This window comes from Ceratotherium simum, chromosome 38 (assembly GCF_057802395.1).
Source record: "Ceratotherium simum simum isolate JZ-2026a chromosome 38, ASM5780239v1, whole genome shotgun sequence".
Lineage (NCBI taxonomy): Eukaryota > Metazoa > Chordata > Mammalia > Perissodactyla > Rhinocerotidae > Ceratotherium > Ceratotherium simum.
Window position 1 is genome coordinate 9,628,336 of NC_141937.1, and position 26,126 is coordinate 9,654,461.

Genomic DNA, 26,126 nt, shown 5'->3' on the forward strand with positions numbered 1-26,126 from the left:
CAGGAGCGTGTTGCTTAGGTCTTCAAACACCCTTCCCAGGGCAAACAGAACAGGGAAGCAGGCCACACTGGTCAGCTCAGGCAGTGTGCTCGCTGAGGGGCAGCGCCCCCGCCCAGCTCCAGGCTGTGCAGCCCACTGGTTAAGAACTGGGGCTCTGGAAGCTGACTGCCTGGGCTAGAAGGCCCCTCCACCACTGACCAGCAGGGTGACCTCGGGTGAGCCACTTTACCTCTCGGGACCTCTGATTTCTGTAAAATTCAGGAAACTGAGGGACTCCACCACCTACTCTTGCTGTGACAGTTGAGTGATTACGCGAAAGCCCTTGCTAAGCTCTGAGTCACTGCCAGCTGTTATCGAGAGGCAGCAGAATATAGAGTAGTTCCCCCTTATCCAAGGTTTCATTTTCCACGGTTTCAGTTACTCACGGTCAACCGTGGTCTGAAAATATGAAATGGAAAATTCCAGAAACAATCCATAAGTGTTAAATTGCATGCTGTTCTGAGCAGCGTGATGAAATCTCACACGATCCTGCTCCATCCCTTTGTCCAGAGGACCCACGCCGTACATGTTACCCACCCTGAGCTACTTGGTACTCATCTCCGTTATCAGATCAACTGTCGCACTGTTACAGCGCTTGTGTTCAAGTAACCCTCATTTTACTTAATAATGGCCCCAAAGCCCAGTTTATTAGTTATTGCTGTTAATCTCTTACTGTGCCTAATTTATAAATTAAACTCTATCATAGGTATGTACGTATAGGAAAAAACAAAGTATATATAGGGTTCAGTACTATCCACGGGTTCAGGCTTTCCCCTGGGGGGTTTTGGAACGTATCCTCCTTGGATAAGGGGGGACTATTGTACATCAAGAGTGTGGGCTCTGGAGCTGACTCCCTGGGCTTCAGTCTCAGCTCTGCCACTTACTAGCTGTGACCTTGAGAAACTCACTTGACTTCTCTGCACCTCAGTTTCCTCACCTGTAAAATGGGGATGATAAGAGAAACTTCCTTATGGGGAGAGTGGCTGTGAAGGTTACATGAAATCACACATATAAAGTGTTTGCAACCATACCTGGTACATAGTAAACACTCTGTTATCTTTTATTAGTTCTAGAGATCATTTTGGTTCAGAAAAAAAAATTATTCTAAGAGGCACAATCGTAAACAACTCTATGGTTGCAGGAATAGGATACTGACCCAGGCCTGGTATCCCCTCAAGCACCAGGACACAAACACCATAGCAGGGCTCCACCGTGCTGATTTGTCTATCCCACCCCTTCACTGCTGGCAGAAGAGGAGTTGAATTAATACAATTCTACACTTACATGCCCCCTGATGAAAGAGACATGTAAAATACACTCTTTTAAAAAACGGTAGTACCAAGCAAGACACACACAAAAGCCGACCTGATTTAAGTTTGCAGAGAAATGCTACAATAAGAGCAAAGCAAGAAATGAACCTGAGAAATCTCAACTATGTAGCCCTGTAGCTCCAACAGGAAGTCGAGTTAGCAACTGTTTGAGATACGCCCTGCACCGGCCTCTCCTCCTGAACTCCCGGCTTCTCTCATTTCCCCAGCATTATCAGAAAGGAATGGAGTTTGCATCAAATTGGGGCATAAAGCTTTAAGAACTGGGAACTCTGTGGGGGCTGGCCTGGTGGCATAGCAGTTAAGTGCACGCTCCACTTTGGCGGTCCGGGGTTCACAGGTTCGGATCCCGGGCGCGCACCAACACACCACTTATCAAGCCACGCTATGGCGGCATCCCATATAAAGCAGAGGAAGATGGGCACGGATGTTAGCCCAGGGCCAATCTTCCTCAGCAAAAAGAGGATTGGCATCGGCTGTTAGCTCAAGGCTTATCTTCCTCAGAGAAAAAAAGAAAAAAAAAGAACTGGGAACTCTGTATTCTGACTGGTTTTGATGGCAGTTTTAAAATGGCCCTTTTAAAAAGAGGAGCCTGGGCCGCATGTGAGCAGGGAGGTCACAGGGCCAGGATCTGCATGGGACAGAGCCAGCACTGACCGCTACCCCTAACCAGTGCCACTGCTCCCCCAGACCCCCTCTATTCTCTCCCAGTCTTCCCCACCCCATTCTTTCTCTGGCTTCCCTTCCTGCTCCTGTCACTGCTCAGCTTCCTTCCCTCGGGGCTCTCTGTCACACCCGCCAACAACAGCACTTTGACCCTACCAAACACCTAAGTCCCATGTGCGCTTTAGATTTTCAGGCTTGTTTTCTCGTAGGATTTCTATGTGCTGCCAAAGACTTTTTCTGATTTCCAGGTCCACACCATCCTGAATGCTGGACAATGGGGGGGAGGGGGGTGAGTGCTGACCTCCAGAAAACCACAACCTACCACCCCAGCCCCTTGCTCAGCACAGCCTGCAGCACACCTTCCAGGAGAGCATCCACGCTGCCTACCTCTCCACCGCTGGACTGTGGTTTTGCAAATCCTCCTTTAGTTAACAGCTTCCACCTGGTCTAGTTCCCTGTCAGGTAACAGACAGCACAGGACTCCTGCAGGAGACCTGGACTGCAGTCCTGGCTAGTGCCCACACCACTTGAAACTCTCTGCCTGTCTCTGTCCTAGTAAAAGTGCTAATGCACCACCCAGGGCTGCCATGCTGTGCAGACTGAAGGAACCTCCTAAACATGCTGGTTGTCACTCTGCTACAGGGTCACAACTTTGCACAACTTCCAGAAGGTGTCCCCTGGAGTTGCGCAGAGGCAGAACTGCTCACCCACCTCCACCTGGGCTTAAAAGAAAGACCTTTAAGACATCCATCTCGGACTCCTAACAGGACTGACATTTTACGCTATTCTGGTTTCCTATGCTGAGCTCAAGTAATCAACCAAAGTCAGAAACTTCTGAGGAAGCAAGAGAAAAAAAACTCTCCTTCCATCACACGTGTTTGCTTTCAGGCCACACCCCCGGATCTTACTTCTCTATGTCCACAGAGAAATCAACAGAGGTCCAACGCAAATCCTTTCAGCCTCTAAAACCCCAAATACACAGAGAAACTCACAAAGTCCTGTCTCATGCTGCCTTCAATCGCGGGAACCTGTGCTCCTGTCACAGACGCTGCTCCACGCAGCAGAGACTCCAGGCATTCCTTCTCTGTGACTGCAACTCAAGTGCTCAACTTTTCACTTCGCTTTCCTTCTTTTCCGGATGCCCCCTGGGGGAAACCCAGCTGACTCTGTTGCGTCAAAAGCAAGCTTTAGGGACAGCGTCTACGGGGCCCTGGACAGGTTTTCCCTCATTAAAACCGCTGAACTTCACACAGGTAGTAAGGTCCAAAGTCAGCAGGTTGTAACTCATAAACTCGGTCTCTCAGAGATCTCAAGAGGCTGTCGCGGGCTCCCAACGTGCCAACATCATAAAAAAGCCATAAGAAAGCATCTCTCTTTACCCTGAGATGGGGCAGGTCATAGAAAGCGCAGTAGGGCGCTGTGGGTGCTTTTAATAGACAGCTGGTGAACCGGGCCACTGCCCGGGACAGGGGCTACCGCCTTTCCAGGGCAGGCTGGGCCGCCCCAGGGAAGGCGCTGAGGGAGCTCCGGGAGGGACAGGCCATCCCAGTAGCTGCCCTGGGGTGGGACGCGGGTCACCCGGTTCCCCTGAGCCAGCAGGGCCAGAGCTAGTCTCGAAGGGCCCTCCCGGGGTGCGCTCTGGCCGAGGCCGGACACGGAACGCCGACCCCGCCTCCACTGCTCCCTCCAACCAGGCGGGCAGGCCGATGGGGGCTCCAGCGCCGAGCCACCCTCACGAACCCCGGCGGCGCTCGTCCTCGAGCTCCACGTGGGCGGCCCCGCGGCGGGGCTCCGGGGAGCCGGACGTCGAAGCCCCACTCCGGCCCGCGCGCCCGGGGCCCCTCGCCCCGCCCGCCCTCCCGGGCCGGCACTCACGGTTCCATCGCGGCGCCCCGGGCCTCGGCCCCGCACTGCGCCCCGAGCCCGGCCGGTGCCGCACAGCCGCCGCGGCAGCCACCGCCGCAGCCGGAGCCGGAGCCGGAGCGACAGCGGCCCGAGCGCCCGGCTCCGCGGGACTCGTCGGAGCACGCGCGACCCGCGTCACGTGCGCGGAAGCGGCCGCGCGGCGGAGGGGCCTCGGGCGGGGGCGCGCGACGGCGGGGAGCGGGCGCGGCGGGGAGGGGCCGCGGTGGCGCGCGCGGGCGGGCTGGGGAGGACGCGCGGCACGGGTGAAGCTGGGACAGGCGGCCTGGGGAGGGGCCGGAGCGGCGCGCACGGGCGAAGTGGGGAGGCGCGCGGGCGGGCTGGGGAGGAGGCGCGCGGGCTGGGGCGGAGGCGCGCGGGCGGGCTGGGGAGGGGACGCGCGGCCGGGGTTGGGGGACAGGCTGGCTGGGGTTAAGGTGAAGGCGGCCGGGGGAGGTGGGGGGAGTGCAGCCGGGGAGCGACGGGGGCCCACGGCGGGGGGCGGGGGTTGGGGCGCGGGCGATGGCGGCGCAGGAGACCGGCGCGCAGCCGATCCCGGTGGGAGAAGGCCCTGCGGCGCGTCTACGTCCCCTGAGCCCAGCGTGCACAGACGCCGGCCCTGAGCTGGGGCTAAGTCAAGGGTTCACAACAGAATGGATGGATGAATGCATGAATGAATGAATGAGTTGACTCTTACTCCTTGTCCCTAGCCAAGGAAACAGCACATTAATTCATTCACCCTCCTGCTTCCAGGGAGTCTTAACCAGGGCATAAGAATGGGCGTGGGAGTCTATGAATGCCCTGCAGTTTTCTGAAAGACAGGAGGGGTGTCTGCATTTTTCTGGGGAGAGGATCTATAACTTCCCATATTCCCGAAGAGGTTTGTGACCCCAAAGAGATTAAAAGCCGGGGAAACCTCTCGCACCCCTGAGTGATGACAGGAGAGCCTTCCTGGCTTTTTCTGGTGGATTCTCCCACAAACGTTTTCAAGACTACAGCTATCATAGTGTGCAGATTTTCCATCCTGGCCCTCAGGGAGGATGCGGTTGTGGACCCCGCATCCCATATCCCACAGACCGGAAGATGTAACTGATGATGCCTCCTGGCTCTGCTAAGGTGCTGCTGCGATAGGAGCAAGTGTCAGGGGCCCATGGCTGTTGAAGTTGTTCCTACACAGTGTGAAAGAGATCAGCTGACCAAAAAGCACTCTCTCGATTTAGGATCTCGGCTCACAGGTCTACGTTTCTGTAATTAAGAACAGATGAGAGCCATGGTTTGGATATCTCAGAGATTCTCTTTGGAGCATTGGTCCAGAGGTCCCCTGTCCCCACGTGGTTTAAAGTCCATCTGAATGAGGAAAATAAGAGACTCAAGCTTCCTTCCTAATGTATCCTCATTCATCACCAAGCCGTCAACAAGCCTGGTATTGGCGGAAGACACCAAGATGGATAAGATAACAGTTTCTGCCCTCAGCAAACTTACAGGCAAAGTAAGTTACCAAAACTAAGTGTGACAAGCACAGATCGCTACGGTGGCACTGAGGAAGGGCACCTAACTCACCTGGGGTGGGGGTGGGGGGTGTAGGAGAGAGAATGCGTGATGTTTGGGCTGATCCCCGGGGTAGGGGGAGGTTAGGAAGCTGGAGGGAAGAGGGGGTGCCTGGCAAAGCAACAGCCTGAATCCCGAGTAATTAGGACAAGAAATTCCATGAGCACTCTGAATCCTAAACCGCAGCTCCTAAAGGAATGATAACAAAAGATTATGTCTCCAATTCTTTTCAGAGACACTTGGAGGGAAAGGGCTCTTCATGACCACAAGTCCAGGGAACATAAGTGCCAGTGCCTGCAGGGACAGGCGGGTGACAGGGACGCAGGTCAAGTGGGTGCCGTGAACTAGAGAGTGTGCATCGTCTAAATGAGCAGCTGCCACTCAACGCTTTGAAAGAGTCTGACTTCAAATAGGACTTTTCATGGGATACCTTCTGATTCTAAAATGTTGGAAACTAATTCAAAAAATATTTTGAACTCTGAGAGGACTAAATGAAACACATTTGCTGGCTGCATTTGCCCGGAGGCAGCCAGTTTTTACCTCCTATCTGAAGTGGCCTTATCTGCTGTATAAATCCCTTCTCCAGGGACTGTGCCAGCTGCCTGGCCTCTCCTGAGACACCCCATGGACCCCTTGCTGTTTTCATATGACTCCAGGTTTTAAAGAGTTGACATCTTTGAGGCCCAAACTGCCTCCTGGTAACTTCTCCCCTTTGGTCCTCCCTTGAGCTGCTCTCCAGTGTCACTTAAATCACTTTTTCTCATTTATTTGTTCTTCCAACATTAACTGAGTGCTCAGTATATGCTAAGCGCTCCTCTCAACTCTGGAAACACAACATGAATTCACGGACAAGTCCCTGTCCTCCTGGGACTGACCTTCCAGTGAAGGACACAGTCAGCAAACAAATAATAACCAAATAATGACATAGTTACACCTGTGACAGAAAAGGAAATGGAAGGTGCTGTGACCATGTATATGACGAAGAGAGAGGGACCCCACATATTCTGGGGTTCCGAGAATGCTTGTCTGATCTATCAACCATCCCTCACATGAGATTCCTCCAGTTCACCTCCCAGCTCCCCTCCTCTGAGCATGCTTCTATTCGGCGCGCTTCCTCTTTAAGCTCAGAATGGAACACATTTCAGGCGAGGTCTGTATCAGCCCGAGAATGAGTTCGTATTTTGGCAGCATCAGCCCATTATTCCACTCGCATGACACCTCCTCGGCTCTCTGCTCAGGGTCATGCCATCCAATAAGAATAACCAGCACTTACTGGGCATCTGCCAAGTCTAAGCCCTGAGCCAATGAACTCCCTAACAACTTGATGACTTATCAATGGTCACAATCCTCATTTTATAGATAGGAAACGGAGGCCTAAGGAGGTGAAGTGATTTTCTCAGCGACAACTGGTAAGAACTCAGGACGACCTGACGCAAGCCCTGGCTCTTCCATTGGGTGTCCCAAGCATTGATGAATGGGACAGGGACATGGTGACCAGCAGAGGCCGGGTGCAAATGGGCCACCAGCTATAGTCTCTCTAACCTCAAGGCACTCAGCCCACATTTATCAACTTTGTTCTTATTAAAAAGACTTCTAACATCCTGATACTATGTCCACAGCATTCCCCAGTAATCCCATTTGATTGGAAATATGACCCGTGCGTGAGTGAGTGTGTGTGTATTGTTTCTAAAAGGATCAAGGTGTCAGGAATAAGGTTGGTCTAACACCACCTACTCTCAGAGAAACTCCTATTCATACCTAATGTTCATTTCATTTTCTAAGGGCCAACAAACCATCCTTTTAAATAATCTTCTAGAATAGGACCAACGTCAAGTCCACCACTCTGTAGTTTGCTCACTCCCACTCACCACTATTTTCCAGTTGACAGCAACAACTCAAGAGGCTCGTCTGCAAGTGTTCTTGATACCCTAGGAAATCAGTGGTCTGTTCCAAGGGACTCAAACTCACTTCCTAATTTAACAACCGACATTTGTCTAGGGTTTTGTAGATATACTCTTGTGATCTCCAGTAGCTAACATTGAGTACTCATGCTCTACTTGGGCACTGAGTTAAATAGGAATGAACCAGAAGCAGCTTCTTCCAGTTCTCTCTAACCCATGGCCTTAGTCGGCTCAGGCTGCCATACCAAATACCACCAACGGAGTAGCTTACACAACAGAAATCTATTTTCTCACAGTCCTAGAGGCTAGAAGTCCAAGACCAAAGCTCTAGCTGATTTGGTTTCTGGTGAGGGCTCTCTTGCTGGCTTGGAGACACCCACCTTCTTGCTGTGTTCTCACATGGCCTTTCCTTGGTGGGTGCATGAGGGAAGAGAGAGAGAGAACATGAACTCTCTGGTGTCTCTTCTTATAAGGACACTAATCCTATCAGATCAGGGCCCCACCCTTATGACCTCATTTCTTACTCCAAATACAGCCACACTGGGGGTTAGGGCTTCAACATATGAATTTGGGGAGGACACAAGCATTCTGTCCATAACAGCCCTAAATGGAAGATTTCTTTAAAAGGAAAATTGACCTATATATTCAATGCAGAGACTATAGAAGAATTCAATACCAACAACTCTAATTGCCTATTCTTTGTTCCAAGGCAGGAAAATCGCACAGTCTGGACTTCCCCTTAAGCATGATTATAGTTGATGACAGCTGATATTAGCAATATCTCTTGGCCTGGGTTTTTTTTTTTTGCAAGGAGGACCAGCCCTGAGCTAACATCCAATGCCAATCCTCCTCTTTTTTGCTGAGGAAGACTGGCCCTGGGCTAACATCCGTGCCCATCCTCCTCCACTTTATATGGGATGCCACCATATAAAGCCATGGCTTAACCAGCAGTGTGTTGGTGCGCGCCCGGGATCCGAACCGGTGAACCCCAGGCCACAGCAGCGGAGTGCACACACTTAACCGCTTGCGCCACAGGGCCGGCCCCATTTGGCCTGGGTTTTGACAGTTCCTGGACACCCATCTTCAGCTGACTCATCCTCTCTCCAATAAGCAGAGCATGAACTCAGGGACTTCCATCCGTGGCTCAGTTCTCTCAACATTCTGCCTTCCCTCCTCCAGTCATTTGAAGGAAGGCTCACACCTTTCTGGCCCATTTGTTGCATCAAACATGGGAGGTTATTTCTCATTGTCTTCTTTACTCTTAAGAACTGATCATTAGCAGCAAGGGTCTAACTCTTATTGGTTCAAATGCTTCATCTTGCTTACCAAGTTTAGTAATACCAGGAACATAGACATTCAGCTCCATATTTATTGACAATATAAGGCTGTTGTTTTTGCTTCTTATCATTGTACTTGTTCCCATTATTTATGCTGCATAAGAAACTACTCTAACATGTAGTAGCTATTTTAGTCATCTATTGCTACATAACAAATTACCCCAGAACTTTGTGACTTGAAACAACAACGTTTATTATCTTGCAGTTTCTGTGGGTCGGGAATCCAGCCACAGTTAACTGGTGCTTTGGCTCAGGGTCTCTCACAGGCTGCAGTCAAGGTGTCAGCTGGGGCCGAAGTTATCTCAAGGCTCAACTGGGGAAAGATCTGCCTCCAAGCTCATGCACTTGGTTGTTGGCAGGATCCACTTCCTCATGGGCTGTTGGCCAGAGGCCACTCTCAGTTCCTTGCCACATGGGGCTCTCCATAGGGCAGCTTACAACATGGTAGCATTGCTTCATTCGAGTGAGCAAGTGAGAAGAACCAGAGAGTGAGAGCAAGATAGAAGTCACAGTCTTTTATAACCAAGGTCACAAGCAACATCCTATCACTTTTGCTCTATTCTGTTCTTTAGAAGCAAGTCACAGGTCCATCCAACACTCACGGGGTGGGGATCATGCAAGGGTGTGAATACCAGGAGGTGGGCATTGTTGGGAGCCATTGATGGCACCTACTACAATGGCTTGAAACAACAGTTTATTATCTCTCATGGTTCTGTGTGTTGACTGAGCTCAAGTGGGCACTTCTTGCTGGGGTCTCCTTTGCCAATGCAGTGAGATGACATCTGGGGCTTCCGTCATCTGAAGGCTTGTCTGCACTGGACATCCAGAACAACGTCTTCACTTGCATGTCTGGCTCCTGAGCTGTGATGGCTGGAAAGCTGGGGCTGGCCAGGCAGTCTTTCTCCACGTGGCTTCTCCACGTGGCTAGCTTGGGCTTCCTCATTGGTCTCAGGGAAGTCAGATTTCAAAGATGGTAGCTGGTTTTCCTAGAACGGATGCTCTAAGACACCAAAGCAGAAGCTGCAGGGCTTCTTATGACCCAGCCTCAGGTGTCATTCACTGTCACTATCACCACATTCTGTTTGCAAAAAAAGCCAGAGCCAGCCCAGATCCAAAGGCGAGGGACAGGAAAAGAGCACGAATCCTGAGAGGAGTGGTTCCCTGGGTACCATCTTTGGAGACTAGCTACCGTAGTCTTGCTACATAATATTTGCTTCCTCTTTTTCCTTCATTCCCAAGGGGAAGATAACTATGCACAGAACTTTCAGCATCACTGTCAGTTTACTACTATGCTAAGGAGTTTACATGTATTATCTCATTCTATCCTCTTAGCACCATTAAAACAAATGCCCTCTTTTTCCTTGGTACCTGTTGGTATTTGCAATAATGAAGCCCAGTGCACGGGAGCAGGAACACCCTGCTGGTGCCCATCCCTGGCTCTTGCACACACTCGCAGAGCACGGCCTTCACTCACGAGCTCCGGTGTTTCCACTCCCCGGGAATCAGTGTCCGGCATACCGAAACCCTTCACTTTCTCTGCCTTTGGTAGTGTAGGAGTTTTTAAGTATCAATCCCAATTTATTAGACTGAAACATGTCTTTTGTTTTATTCCCAGTGTTTGAGCAGTGCCATTCCACCACCACCCTCTGTGATTCGCCATGCTGGCCTTTGTCCTCAGCTTTCCAGGGCCTGGCGGCACCCAGGCTGCTTCAGAAGGACACCCAACACACGTGTGCTGAACGAAGGACAGCTGGCTTTGTTAGATGACTGTAACATATGGTGCGTTTTCCCCTAGTTTAGAGAACGGGGTACACATTCCTATGGCAGGAAAGGGAAGGAGGTGTCGGGGGCAGCGAGTGTATCATTTGGAGGTGGGAAGCTGGGTGTGCTCCTGCCTTCTGGCGAGGGTGATCAGCTGGTCCAGTTTTCCTGAGATTTTCCTGGATTTAGTACTGAAAGTCTTGCATCCCAGGACCCCTGAGTCCCAGGCAAACCAGGACAGTTGGTCACCTGACTTCTGGCCCCTAGTTTTTCTGAGTCACTGGGCAAAATTGTCTTGACATTTAAAGAATGTCTTAGCTTGGGTCCCTCAAAAACAGAATCTGAGGTGAAAGTTTCCATGTTAACTTTATGGGAAGTAGGAAGAATCTCTGGGAAACAAGAAGGCAAGTGAACGAAGTGAGGCAAGGACTCGGGAGAGTAAATTCCAGAAAGTGCACGCTGCCCACAGCTTCACGACCAACACAGCTGGTTGCTGGGTCTTGCAGGATAGCTCCAGAGAGACGGATGGAAACTACAGTGTCTGGAAACAATCTGCTGGCTCTGTGCTGCCATCTGTCTCCCACAGGTCAGAGTCTGACCTGCACATGGTCTCCAGCCCCTGCAAGCAGCCACTGGGGAGCTAGGGCCTGTGGACGCCAGTCCAGTGGGTGTGGGGCAAACTAGCTGCCCTTGTCAGTCAGCACCAGGGCCTCCTTGGTCTGTGGGTGGAGGCAGCAGAGGCTGGGAACTACGTGAACCTTCACCAGGATGGCTCAGGTGGGGAAGCAAGGCCCGGGCCACAGAGGGGGTGGGGGTGGGTGGATATGGGCAGGGCCCAGTTGATCTGAGGGACTGTCAACTGGATCCACTACAAAGAGATGGAGAAGATTTGAAATCATTGTTGCAAAGATTGGGGAAATGAGCAGCCTGGGAAAACCTATTAAGGCCCCAGCTGAGGTCCATGATCTCGTATTCTGGTGACTCCCAATAATGCCTGCTTGGTGATGGTTTCCTCCTGCAAATGAGCAGCGTAAGCACAGAGAAGAGAATATTGGTATTGATCAAAGATTGGGAGCTCCCTGAAGCTGAGACAAAAGGTCACAGGAGCAACTTAGTTTAGGACAATGGGTCTCAACATTTGCTGAAGTTAGAATCACTTGGGGAGCTTTAAAAAGTCCCAATGCCCAGGCTGAACCCCAACCAGTTAAATCAGAATCTTCAGGAGGGCTTAGGCATCAGTTATTTTTAAAGCTCCCTAAAGGATTCCAATGTGCAGCAAATTTGATAACCAGTGGTTTGGGACATTGGTAAGAGAGGTTAAAAAGACGGACCCGTGGAATCTAGACTGAATCGGTTACAGCTCCTTCCTGAGGTCCGCTTGCGTTTTTGCCCTGTGGTTCTATAAATTATCCCTGTATCTTTGTAATAAACTCCCTCTTTTAGGTTGAAATTAATACTTGCAACCAATAGTCTTAAATGCTGTCATACTATTTCTCTCTACAGTGACAATTAATGCCCCTAAGTGTCCCTGACATCGCTCTCAACAATGAGAACTACAGCAAAGTCATCATTCCTATTCCAACCTGAAGGAATGGTGTTTGATTTTGCATTTTGCCCCACAGGAAGCTAAGGATGGGCTGCTGTTAGAAGAATACCAGGTCTGGAGCTTCTAGATCATTCACCACTGGGCAGTAGGCATCCTTGCCCTTTCCAAATTAACTTTTAAGTAATCTTTGTTGGCCTGGATCCAAAACTGAGTGCTCTCTTCACCCAAGAGTATGGGGTTACATGTGAGAAATACTAGACAGATAAATGGGGGGACAGTGGTAATCATCTCCACATGGGAACATAACCCCATCTTCAAGTGCTCCCCGGGCTTGATGATTGGACACGAGTGTGACTTGTTAGGCGTGCTGCCCCATGAACAAATACAGCAGAAGGGCAACTTCCCAGCCATGTGGGTATATTAAAAAGAACTGAAAGAGCACAGCTGTCCCCGGGTGATGGCATTTTGTCCAGGTTCAGTTTGGTTCCCTCATTCCCTGGGAGACAGAGCAGGCAGGACAGAGCCCCCACCCGCCCAAACACACACAATGCCGTGTGCAGCGCACGCGGGGACATGGCTTACCACAGGGCCTGCCTGTCACCTTCAGAGCTCTGCTTCGGCAGGGGACCAGCCCTCCACCCAAGCCACTTCCTACATAACAAACCAAGCTGCTCACATTAGGTCCCCAGTTTGCCGTAAATTGCCAAGTTAGGGTAAATGCCGAAGTGGCCAGTTCCGGGCACACGATAGGGCTGTCCAGTAATGGGGGGGGTCACTGGGTGAAAGAAATCCTTTGCTTCAGCTGTCAGCATTCAGAACAAGGGGCTTTATCCTGATTTCTTAGACGTGCCCCAAGCTGCACAATGCAAGGACATATGGGGCAGGGGAGGAAGAGGGATGTGGCAGGAATACTGGGAGACAGAGAAGACAGATGGCCATGTACAAGGCAAGGAACATCTGAGTCCACCAGCAGCTAGGAGAGAGGCCTGGAACAGATCCTTCCCTCACAGCCTCAGAAGAAACTAACCTGCCGACACCTTGATCTCAGAATTCTGGCTTCCAGAACTGTGAGACAATAAATGTCTGTTGTTGAAGTCCCCCAGTTTGTGGCACTATGTTGTGGTGGAACTCGAGGAAACTCGTCCAGAGCCCCAGCTTGCACATTTCAGGGATGAGGCATGCTTCAAGCTTTGGACATCCTGCCCCAGCTTGGACGCCTGTTCTCATCCGGCAGATGATGCTCTTTCCGCTGCAGGAGCTGAGTCATTGCTGCAGCCCAATGATGACCGGGGCCCTGGAGAACAGACGGGGTGCTTACACATGCTCTGCTCTCCAGGAAATGAATATCTTTATCTTTTCCTCTTGATCCAGAGCAAGACATAGCTTTAAAGAAAAAAGAACAAAACAACTCTGCTGTATGGGCCATAGCTGTGCTTACATTAAGGGGCACATAAAAAGAATTAAGCCCAGGTGATCCACCAGGAAGAGCTCTGATAAGCGTATAGCAGCTCTGTTGTTTGAATTCCAGATAGAATACAGATACCAGCGGCCAGTAAAAGGCATTTTGGACGTCCTGTAAGCAAAGAGTTGTGCAACCTGGAAACACCAAATGATGAATGAAACAAAGCACGGTGAAATGGGTCTGGTGGGTGTTTTGCATCCAAGGAGGCTACTTCTCCCCTGGGGAGGTGAGTTTCAAGCCTGGGCCTAATTACACCTTCATCATGCCTCAGTGATGAGCACAGAGTAGACAGCTGTTCAGCTAAGAAAGTGACATGGTGCATAGATGTACACAGGCGAGCGATAAAGTTTCACACCACCCAGCAAGCTGCCGCTCTCTCAGGCCTCTTGGAATTGTACTCAAAGCACCTGATGGAAACCTGTACTCTGTAGAAAGGAATCATTTGTCCAATATTTTAAAAATGGGGGCTTAGCTCTGCAGCTAAGAAGGTACCCCTCTTTGTTTGGAAATCCATAACCAAGGTGCAGAGCACCAGAGTGAGAAGAACAAAATGGGGGTGCTATGACAGTGGGAGGACATCACCCAAGGCTGGCCAAGGAGAGACTGGGGTTGGTGCTGCTGGGTCACCGATTCTCACTCCAGGACACAGCCCCAGGGCCTTCATGCATCAGGTATCAGCCAGAATCCTGGTGATGCTTAATAGCAAAGCATCCAATGCAATGTTTACCAGACCGATGGCCAATCCCACCTCTTAGTTTTGATTTTTTCATTAGCGTTTCCCTGTTTCCTGAATTGGAGCATCTCCTTATACGCCTTTAGGGTTTCCTAATGTGTAAACTTTCTGTTCTGATGTTTTGCCCATTTTGGGGTATTTTGCCATGTTGTGGTGGTGATGGTGCAGGATTTCTTTATATATTCTAAATAGAAATTCCTTATAAAGTATAGACATTGAAAATCCCCTCTACCTTGCGTATTCTCAGATCCCACGATCCCCCCAAAATAAATCAGACTCATACCCAAAGAATGCAGGGCAGACGTTTATTTTGTATAAACCATAGATCCCCTCTTTAGTGTCACTCATAACTCAATGTGTAGTCCTTGCCCTGTATCAAGAAATCTCCCTAAAACCCCTTCTTTAGACCCTCCGTAGTCACCAGGCCATCCCCTGGAACATGGCTGTGGCAGCCCAACGCCAGAGAAAGAGAAACAAAGCCCAAGTCTTTTTTTTTTTTTATGGTGAGGAAGATTCGCCCTGAGCTAACATCCGTTTCCACTCTTCCTCTTTTTTTTTGGCTTGAGGAAGATTAGCCTTGAGCTAATATCTGTGCCAATCTTCCTCTATTTTGTATGTGGGATGCCACCATAGCATGGCTGTTGAGTGGAGTAGGTCCACGCCTGGGATTCAAACCCCCGAACCCCGGGCTGCTGACGTGGAGCACACAGAACTTTAACCACCCAACCTCAGGGCTGGCCCCAACAAAGCTCAAGTCTTAACTGCAGAAATTGAAACACTGAAAACTGGAAGGCATACACAGACCCTCACCAGTGATGGCTCACAGGCAGATGCAGGGGAAGGTGACTCAGTCTGTTGGCAACCGACACACACCTCCATTCCCAACCAGGGTGCTCATCCCAGAGAAGCAGAACATTCATGTCCTTCCAGGGCCAGGCAAGGATGTCAGAAGACTCCCCACAGCTGCAGATCTTCCTCCTGACTCGCTGTGAAATTCTGAGAGCAGGCGCCACACAGTCTTACCCTCATAGTGACCAATCCAATAGAGAGGTTAAAAGATTTGGCCCAGGACTTCAATTTTGAATCTCACCAGAGTATTCTATTTTCTGGACCATATAGATTGAGAAACGCCCCCAAATGTCCCTGAATCTGAGCTGACATCAAGACACAATCCCGAGGCCAAAAGAACAGGAATTCTCAGAAGTTGTAGAAAGACAAGGAGCAGGTCCTGATGCCCCAACTGGGTGTTCCAGGGGGACAAAGATCTGACTCCATCTCTGGCCTCTGGGAGCCTATACTCACCTTCTCCTTTGGACCTGGAAGGCCACCAGACAGGTCACGAGAGCTGCTAGTGTCTGGTTCATATGATACAACTTTTCTCAATGCACACACCAATACTGCATGGAGGAAAGAAAGGGTCATTCTGTAGGAGGTGTAACCCCCACGATAGGTGGTTTGAAACACTAAATAGCAGTATCCCCAAGGACTGCTGCGGGGGACGTTTACTAGTGTCCATCATGGCGCTGTGACTTTGGGAAAATGTAGGGTTCATGTTAAGTTCAAACAATAAACAGGAAGAGGCTGCCTAAGAGGCTTTGAAACCGTGTAGAGGACAAGGAGCTAAAAGGAGAACCAGAGAGAAGGGCATCACTGGAGCCCCGGGAGGGACAAAAGAGCTCCAAGAGAGAGTCCCAGCTCCAGGGCCAAATCCTTCAGGATCACTCAGTGCGGGGGCCTGGAAGGGGCCACTGGATTTGATGCTTAGAGGTCGCCAGTGACCTGGGCAAGAGCAGCTCCAGGACGTGCGCAGCAAGTTCGAGGGTTTTGAGGCTGATCAAAGACAAGACAGGACCATGAGGTGGCAGTGTTGCACAACAAGCTTTTGCATACGGGGGGTGGGGGTTCCTAGAGCAGGAGGACCCTTTAGACACAGTGGTCAGCGCCACCACCCAGAAGGGGAAGAGGACAAGGGAAGTCCCGGGGGAGAGGGGAACAGGAGAAGGGGCTTACGTGTCCAGGTGATGTCGCTCAGCAGCAGCGTGGGCAGTCTCTGGGGCAGAAAGCTCCCAAGGGCAGCAGCAGTTGGGGTCTTTTATAGCCACAGGGTTTGTCTTACCTAAGGCTAGCAGAGGGTGGATGCAGTTTCATGGGTATGCAAAGCAGGCTAAAATTATTTGGGCTATATTTAAAGCAACTGGATGTGTAAGAATTTGAGTTTGGCGCCAGTGGGCTTTGAGCTAATGGTCCTCGCCTCCTGTGAAGAAGTAAACAACCTACCTGGAAGCCAAAATGCAGAGACCACCTTTAACTCATTTATATGACAACATGGTCGGGGCAGAAGCCAGACCAACATATATTGAAGAAGATGATGTGGTTGCTCCCAAAGGAGGCTGGGCTGGGGGAAGTTTGTTTGGACAAAGAGTTGTAAGTGGATGGGAAGGAGTCAGAGTCAAGGAAAAGACTGAGACATGAGAACAAAAGGGGATAGTTGATGGAGGAAAATCCCAGAGCGCGGGAGAGGTGAGCAGTCAGGAGTCAGGGAGAGGGGGGCTGCACTGGGGGGATTGTACGAGGACATGGATCCATCTGGGGTAACTGACCTGTCCTGGCATCCACCACTGGCCCCTCACACATGTGTTTGCTCAGGCCCTTGGTCCATGGCCCATCTGGGGCCTGTATCTTGTCCCAAATAGAAAACCAGCCTCCCCCACTGAGCCAGATTTGTACCTAAATCTACATTCTCAAGCATTTAAGCTTCATGAAATTATTTTTCTACCTTTGAAATGATAAAAGAAAGAGAAGCTGGTTCTAAAATCACAGTCTCATCAGGGATACTCGTTGTTTCCTCCCATCAAAAAAGAAACAAAAGACAGACAGAGATGTTAGTACTCGATACAGTCATGTGTGCCGCATAATGACGGTTTGATTAATGACGGAGCACATACTTGATGGTGGTCGCATAAGATTAGTACCATAGAGCCTAGGTGTGTAGTAGGCTATACCATCTAGGTTTGTGGAAGTACACTCTATGATGTTTGCACAACGACGAAATCACCTAACAACACATTTCTCAGAACGTATCCCCGTCATTAAGAAACATACGACTGTATGTTACAGCACTTTGTCTCCAATAACTTGAAAACAAGGAGAAAAGTTAGCCCTCTGAAACATTAACATTAAAATTAGTACAGATGGGTCAGGCTAGAGACATGCAGGTTTGCCTTAGATAGAAAAAATGTTTCTCAGACCTTTAAACCTGACCATAACCTGACCAGATGTATTAATCCAAAAAGGGAGCTTGGTTAGCCTAGAAGTGCAGAAAAGGGAGAACCAGCCAAGGTGACTGTTGACAGCTGTCACTCAGCTTTGTGTGGTGCGGAGGAAGCCTTGACAAATGATTTCCAATATTGTCCCAATGGTAAGTCCGTCCCATTGAGGAGATGGATGCACCAGGATCTCTCAGCCTGATGCTCTTATACATTCCGCTAGCCTCTCATGAGTTCTCCATCCTGGCTGAGAATCAGCCCAGGCCAATTAAATCATCATCCTTGAGGGTGGGGCCTGGGCATCTGTATTTTTAAAAGCTCCCCCAGGTAATTCCGATGTGTGGCCAGCATTGAGAATCCCTGATGTAATTCCCCTGGCTCTGCTGCCAGGCCCACCATTATCTGTGTTCTCATGGGTCTGCATCGGCCAATTAAATAAACTAGAATTCTGACTCTGTACATTAGTCCAGAGCTTGGTAAATGTGGAGACTTCACTGAACAGGTTCTTCTCTCAATGTGCTGGCTAAAATAAGCCAGGAAGACTGGGGGCCAGCCCCCGGGGCCCTGATGAATTCACCGAGGTGATGAAATGTTACTTCTGGAAGCCTCTTGGGTGAGGACACCCCTGGACATCACTTCACTGTCCATGAAAACTCAAGCCCAACTTGATTGCTTCTATATTTTACAGAGGTCAAGTAATAACACGAGCAACAAAGTATGGATCAGCAAAATGGCCAACCACACATTCTCCAAGAGCTGAGCTCTAAAGGAACATATCTATTGTCCGTCACATTTCTTTAGCTGTTTACCGTTGATGCCATGGACATAGTTAATTGCCCACCGGGCATCCATTCTCCACATCTTCTTCCTAACAGAACTCCAATTTGGTTTGGCTATTTACCCCTCCTCCCTTGAAGACCTATGCCTTAGGGGACATTGGCTCCACCCTCAGCTCCTGGGGCGCTCTGATTTGCCCAAATCTAATTCCATCCTCTTGCCAGTCTGCGCTCAAAAAAGGGCAAGGGCCCGGATCTCATCAATGAGACACAGGAGTTGGTTTTCTTTTCAGCTTTCTATTGAAGCATAATACACCCACAGAGAAGTGCCCACATCGTGGGCACAGTTTGATAAATGTTCACAAACTGAATATACCTGCGTAACCAGCACCCAGATCAAGAAGCAAAATATTACCAGTACCCAGAAAACCCTCTTCTCCTCCCTTCCAGTCACTGTCCTCTCAAGGGTAACCACTATACTGACTTCTTTTTTTTTTTTTTTTTTTTAAAGATTTTATTTATTTATTTTTTTCCCCCCAAAGCCCCAGTAGATAGTTGTATGTCACAGCTGCACATCCTTCTAGTTGCTGTATGTGGGACGCAGCCTCAGCATAGCCGGAGAAGTGGTGTGTCGGTGCGCGCCCGGGATCCGAACCCAGGCTGCCAGCAGCGGAGCGCGAGCACTTAACCGCTAAGCCACGGGGCCGGCCCTATCCTGACTTCTAACAATGTAGAGGCATCTTGTCTGTTTTAGACTTTTCTATATAAGTGGAATCAAAGAGGATGGACTCCTTGTGTCTGGCTTCTTTTGTTCACATTATGTGTGTGTGAGACTCATCTTTCCTGTTGTGTGTAATTTACTTTTATTGTTGTACAATATTCCATTATGGAATAAGCCAAATTTATCCATTCTACTGCTGATGAGTATTTGTATTTGGCTGGTTTCCAGTTTAGGAGTATTACAAATTGTGCTGCTATGAACACAATTTAGTCCCTGTCTTTTGATGGACATATGTCTACATTTCTATAGGGTGTATACTGAAGAAGAATTGCTGGGCCAAAGAAAATGTGTATGTTCACCTCTAGTAGATACTGCCAAACAGCTTTCCACAGGGATTGCACCAATTTACCCTCCCATCTGCAGTGGATGAAAGTTCCATGTCCTTGTCAACACATGTCTCTCTTCTTCATGGTTACCATTTTGTTCGGGGTATAGAGGAGATTCGAGGAGTTTTGCTGTGGACTTCAAGTTATTCCTTTTCCTTTAGAGAGAGCTATATAAAGCCAGCCAGTTCTCCCCATGAATGCAAATGAGAAGCAATAGCCCAAATGATTATTAGCAGCCAATTGCTACCCAGTTAAAGAGAAAGAACTTGATGACATCATTAAGCTTCTGGATCAACAACTCAATCCATTACCTTATTGTTTAGGCTGGTTGCTTTGGTTTTTCTGTATCTGTATTGGAAAGCATCTTTGTTATCTTCATAAAGCACGTGAGCCTTGCAACAACCTCGCCTCATTTTTCTGATGTGGAAACTGATTACCATAAAATTTGATGATTTCTCCAAGGCAAGGCAGTTAGCAAAGCGTAGAGTTGGGACTAGAATCCAGGATTTCAGATGCCCAGCCTACTGCTTTTCCATCCACCCCATGATGGCTCCCCCTTTCCTAGAAGGCAGCATGACTGTCATCTCTCATTTTGTGAAAATGACTGTGAGTCCTTTGATCACATAGCTGCCGTTTTTCATTGATGCCAAATTACGTAGCTAATATGCAAATAGCCATGCCAGCTAACGAAAGGGCCAACCATCTTCGGAAAATGGAGCATTAACAGCTGTCTCCTTGCTGGGCCTGTTATAAGGAAACTGTTAGCCACATGAGGTGAGCCCCCAGTCCTCCAGGGAAAAAGGATTGGTGTCTTTTAGTCATAAATCGCTAATGAGGAAACGAAGATGGTGAGAAGAGTAGCAGCAAAAATTATAGTAGCAAGTTTATCTCCCAGCTAGACAGATGCAGGAGCTGTAACTATCAGCTTTCTGACTTAGAAATCCAAGAGTATTTCACTCTTGGGTTTTGTAAAGGTATAATTTTGTAAAGGTACAACTCATTGATATAAAAATTCAGTGGAGCAGTAGAAGATAGTTCAGTGACCTAAAACATCTCCTCACTAGAAAATAGTCTTTGTGATTCAGCCTAACTGCTCTGCCAACACACAATATTGTAAAGCATTCTGCGGTCAACTTGTTCTCATGGCAGAGGGCTAGAATTCATCACCGTCCCCTTCCAACCATGGTGAATTTGTCTTCAGGATCTAACTCAACTAATGAAGTTGCTCCTGCAGCAAAGATTCAAATGCTTACTGTGGACAGGCAGCCAAACTGCTCATGTCACTTCCCCCACTTAAAACCCTCCAATGGCTTCACGTTGGAATTCTAATGAAATCTATATTCCTTTTTTGTGTGTGTGAGGAAGATCAGCCCTGAGCTAACATCTGCCAATCCTCCTCTTTTTTTTTTTTTTTTTTTTTTGCTGAGGAAGACTCGCCCTGGGCTAATATCTGTGCCCATCTTCCTCCACTTTATATGGGACACCGCCACAGCATGGCTTGACAAGCGGTGAGTCAGTGCGTGCCCGGGATCCGAACCGGCGAACCCCGGGCTGCCGCAGCAGAGCACGCGCGCTTAACCGCTTGCACCACCAGGCCGGTCCCCTGAAATCCATATTCCTCAGTGTGGCCTTCAAGGCCCTATATAACTTCACCCTATCTCTGACCACTCTGCTCCAGACACGCTGGTCTTGTGTCTGTTCCTTGAACATACTATGTTTTTATGGCCTCTAGGACTTTGCGCTTGTCCTTTCTCTTCTGGAACTTTCCTCCCCAGCTCATTGTCTAGTGAACAAGACATTCTTTAGTTCTCAGTCAAATGTCACCTTTTGAGGCTTCCCTGACCACCACCTCTGTGGTCAGGGAAGTAGCACCCCCATGACTCTTTATCATGTCACTTGGTTTATTATTGTCCTACACTCACTGCACTATGCAACCACTTCTTTATTACCTACAAGCCCCATGACAGCAGGGGGTCTGTCTGTCTTGCTCATCGCTGGATCCTCAACACCTAGAACAACAGCAGGAACATAGCAGATGCTCAATTAACTATCAGTTGAATAAATGAATGAGTGAGTAAAGGATGATCCAATTGTTGATTGCCCAGCGATGTGGCTTTGTTCTCTTCTCTGCTACCTGAATTAAGACCATTTCACTATTCACTAGCTCTTTTGCCAAAGAAACGTCCCCAAGAAAATAAAATATAGAGGGGAAAAAAAAGAAAACAGAGCGGGGGAAATTAGTGGGAAATGAGATCTATAAACATAATTGGAACAAATAAAATAAGACATGAAACTATCTGTGGGTTTGCTTTTTACCATACTGTCAAGTGGCTGCATTAGACAGAGTGTGAGGCTCATCCAAAACCAACATCATATGATCTTGGGATTACTTTTTTTTTTTTTTTAATGGGCTTTTCAACTCAGTAATTGTGACCAACATGTTGTTCAGCAATACACTGCTGATTAGCCCCTGAGAAGCCACCGGGCTTTTGAAAAGAACTGATGATAAATGCAATACATGTTCTTCTGAGCATGTATATAAGACTATTAGCACAGGTGGGTTACACAAAAATGTCTACCACCCCTTCAAAGATAGCCACGCAATACACCTGCCATCCTTAAGCACAGAGTGGGTAAATCATTATCAGAGTCCTTGACTTTCAGAACCCTTCTGGTCCAAGGTTCCCATTTTACAGATGAGGAAGCCTGAAGTGCAGAGAGAGCAGGTAACTTTCTCAGAGTCACAGAGCTGGTTAGTAACAAAATCAATCCAGGCTCCAGCCTCCAGCCACAGATAGGGTCCTTTCATTACATCACAACACGCCAGGTAAGTCCAGCCATTGGCAAGGGACATACTTTCCCATTAGAACAGCAAAGCACAGGGAGGAAGCGGCAGATGCCCAGAGGCAGGGCTCTGCAGGTCCCCACGGCTCTCACCTTGGCCACAGGAGAGGGAGACAGAGGTGAACACAGACAAGCCCAAACCAACAGCTCCTTGGGGATGCTGATACATGGCTTCGCACAGCATCTTCCCGGAGGTGCCACTCAGCCCTGAGGCCGTCTGCCCCAACCCTCAGCAGCATCCCAGACTCAGAGATTTCCACCGAAGCCCAGGGGCCTGAGGACCTCAGAGGAGAGGCCAAGGCCCTCCCTACCGGCGCTGGGGGGGAGTGATCTCTCCCCAAACCAGGACTCAGCCAGGCCTGAGCCAAGCCCGTTGGAGCGGTAGGCATACGGAGGAGGGGGGCGGGGAGAATGACAGAAAGAGAAGGGAAAGAGGGAGGAGCAAAGCAGGGACAGTGCCCGTGGGTCCCTTGCTCGAGTTTGAGAATCTCGGCTCAGGTTTCTAGGGAATGGAAAACGGCTCTTCACCCCGGCTCCCGGATCTGCCCTTGATCCCCGGGATGCGAGCGCCGCAGCCAGAACCCGCGGATCCGCTCCCCCTCCCCAGCCTCCCCGCCCCTCCCGGGGCTCCGCGCTCGCCAGGAGCAGGGGGCGGCCGAGGGGCGGGAGCCCGCCAGGCCGGGGAGCGCAGCCCGGGTCCGGGACGAGGGCGGCGGGGGCAGCCCGAAGCCGGGTCTGCGCCCCCTCCGCGCGGCCCGCGCTGCCCTACCGGTAGTAGCGGTCATCCTTGAAAGGCGTGAGGTCCTCCCTCAGCTCCCGGTACGCCTCCTGCAGCCGCTTGCACAGGTGCTTGAGCTCGCTGCAGAGCGGGGGCTCGAAGGCAGGGTACTCGGCGTCCATGCCCGCGCCCGCCCGCCCTCCGGAGCCGAGCCCGCGTCCCCTCCTCCCGCCGCTCCGCCCTTTGTGCTGCTGCCTTCGCCCGCGCTCTCCTCCCAGCTCCGGATCGGGGGCTGCCGGCGCGCGGGGCGGGACCGCGGAGGAGGAGGAGCAGGCGGCGGGGGGCTGGGCAGGGGGCGCGGAGGGAGGCGGGGCCGGCGGGCGCGCTCAGGGCGCCGCCGTGACGACGCGGGGACGCGGGGAGCCGGCCCGGGAGTGGGTGATGGGGTCCCGGCCCCGCCCCCTGACCCCCCGTCCCCTCCCCGCGCCGAGGGGGCCCCGCCCATCAGCCACCGCCCAGGGAGAGGGAGAAGGAGCGGGGCAGTCCAACGCAAGGTCATCTGCCGCCCAGGACAAAAGTGTAAAGGGCCGCTCTCGATACTGCTCCTACTGGGAAACAGAAGAAACTGGAGGTGAGAGCAGAAAGGAAAATGGGGGACGGACTGAGAGCCCCATCTTGCTCGCAAGGTCAAAGTCTGCAGCCGGCTCCCGCGTTCAGCACCACGGACAGCTACCGGAATGCTTCCTTATCACCACCACCCCCAACATTTTGGGGTTCCACTTGGCCTAAAGCAAAAACATTTAAAAACCAAGCCCATTGTGGTTATGTCATAATAAATATTATTTTTTTTACGATAAAGGAATGTGTCCAAATAAGATATCTCTTCCCACACGTTCTATGGCCCTCCCCCCTCAAAAAAGAAAGAAATTCTGGGCAAGGGAGTTACTCATCCTCTACAAAGCTCATCACTAGTGTGTAAAATAAAAACTCCCAAATCAACACGTCCCCCATGGGACTACTCATCAAAAGATGGTGTCATCTCCTCTTGAGAATTTTTCCAACAATAAGTGGAGAAACAGTTGTTCCAGGCGATGCTGTGCGTTTCCACCTGAATCCATGACACAACTCCATGCAAGGCTGCTCTTGTATGCACTGCAGGAACCTTTTACAAATGTACATTTTGGGGGCTCAACTTACACTATTGAATCTAAATTATAGAATATGGGTCCCAGGAGTCTGTATTTTTCAAAGCTCCTAGGCGAATCTAATGATCACTTACATTTATATGTTCTCAGAATTCCCACGTTTTGCCTACATTCTAATTCCACCAACTTTTCTTTGTTCTTTATTTTTATGGTCATATTTTACTTATTTTCTTATATTTACATATTTTACTTACTTTACTTTACATATTTTCCTTACATTTTGAAACAACTTTTTGTCTGCTAGCCAAGCTCTCCTGTCAGGCATTGCAAATATTTTCATAACTTCTGATCACCCTGCACTGTGCACAGTTAGGTTTTAATTCATTAACATGAGCATTTGTATTCAACCATCTCGGGAAGACAAAGATTGGAGCTTGGGACTGGCTATACCCAAAATACAGTGCAGAGAGAGGCATGCTGAGAAGAGATCCTCCAGAAAACACACATGCAGATTTGTTTTCTGAAGTGAGATAGCGACTGTGAGGCCAGCCTCTGCCATTTTTCAAATATTTTATGATTGGCTACAGAGAGCTTATCATTAGGGAAAATATTAACCAATCTCAAAGATACCCCAGAACACTTAAAAATCCTCTGGGAAGGCTTCCCTAGCTTCTCCAGTCTAGACTTTTTTCCCTTTGAACTATAGTAGCCCCTAGAGGACACATCTTCTAGCTCCAGCATTGTAAGGTCCTAATCTACTTTGTTACCTCTTTCACCACAAAGAGCTAGAAACACTAGATAAAATATTATGTGTACACATATGCATATAGATATACAATGCCTGTGTAAATGTTATGCACAGCTGAGCCATATAGTATACTATAATTACTTTTTCTTTTTGTTTCCTCTACAATTAATGTCTTTTTTATTGCTTAGTGTTCTGTGTACTGATCATTAATTCAACCTCTGGTCCCTCATCAATTGTGTAATTCCCCTCTTAAGATATTCAGGCACATGATGCATTCTATCAATTTCGTCTTTGTGAAACCTCTTCTTGGCCTTCTGACCAGCTGTGGACTGGTTGCTCTTTGCCTGGTGCATGGCTGTCTGAGAGATCTAAGTAATCTCTCCACCATCATTTGGGGGATTCTCTCCCCTCTGTTCTGTTTGGATCCCATGTCTCTTTCTTTATTGGTGGAACACATCTTCTAGGAGCCTTCTGAGAAAGGGTGCATGCGATGCAATTTTTTGAGGTCTTAAATGTAGGAAAATGTAATTCTTTTACCCTTACACTTTCTTGATAGTATGGCTAGAAATAGAACCCTATGTTGGAAATAATTTTCCCTTTAAATTTTGTGTGTGTGTGTGTGTGAGGAAGATCAGCCCTGAGCTAACATCTGCCAATCCTCCTCTTTTTTTGCTGAGGAAGACTGGCTGTGGGCTAACACCCATGCTCATCTACCTCCACTTTATATGGGACGCCGCCACAGCATGGCTTGCCAAGCGGGGCGTCGGTGCGCGCCCGGGATCCGAACCAGCGAACCCTGGGCCGGCACAGTGGAGCGCGTGCACTTCACCACTTGCGCCACCGGGCCGGCCCCCTCCCTTTAAATTTTGAAGGCATTTCTCTACTGTCTCTTAGATTCTAGTATTGCTGTTGAGAAGTCTGAAGTCATTATAAATCCTGATTTTTTTTATATATATCCATTTTTTTCTCTCTGGAAGCATGTCGGAGCTTCGTTTTGTGCATGGTGTGATGAAATTTCAAGATGATGTGGAATTGTTCTTATCCATTGAAGTGGACTTTAAGAGCAATTTTTTTTCTGGCAATTCGAGTACATCAGTTTGGGGAAGTTTTCTTGAATTGTTTCCTGGATAATGTCCTCCTCTCTGTTTTCTCTATTATTTCTTCCTGGAAATCCTGTTAGTTGGAAGTTGGTCATCCTGAACTGGTCCTCTAATTTCATTCTTAGTTTTCATTTCTTTGTCTACTTTTATTCAACATTATCTTCCAATGCTTCTATTAGGATTTTTGTTTCTACTAGGA

The 26,126-nt window shown here is 49.3% G+C and overlaps 1 protein-coding gene across 4 annotated transcripts in view; it reads right to left on the bottom strand.

The window, feature by feature from the left end:
• TMEM181 (transmembrane protein 181) overlaps positions 1-23,122 on the bottom strand; it is a 76,109-nt gene extending 52,987 nt beyond the window's left edge. The window contains exon 1 of one of the 4 annotated variants that reach the window (XM_004444117.3): positions 22,986-23,122. In XM_004444117.3, the coding sequence (XP_004444174.2) occupies positions 22,986-23,116 (131 nt within the window). In that variant the 5' untranslated portion in view covers positions 23,117-23,122. Of the gene's footprint in view, positions 1-3,025; positions 3,211-3,908; positions 4,037-22,985 lie in introns of those variants that run through there. The other 3 variants (XM_087425084.1, XM_087425081.1, XM_087425083.1) reach the window with 3 other exon arrangements.
• Positions 23,123-26,126: the final 3,004 nt, after the last annotated feature.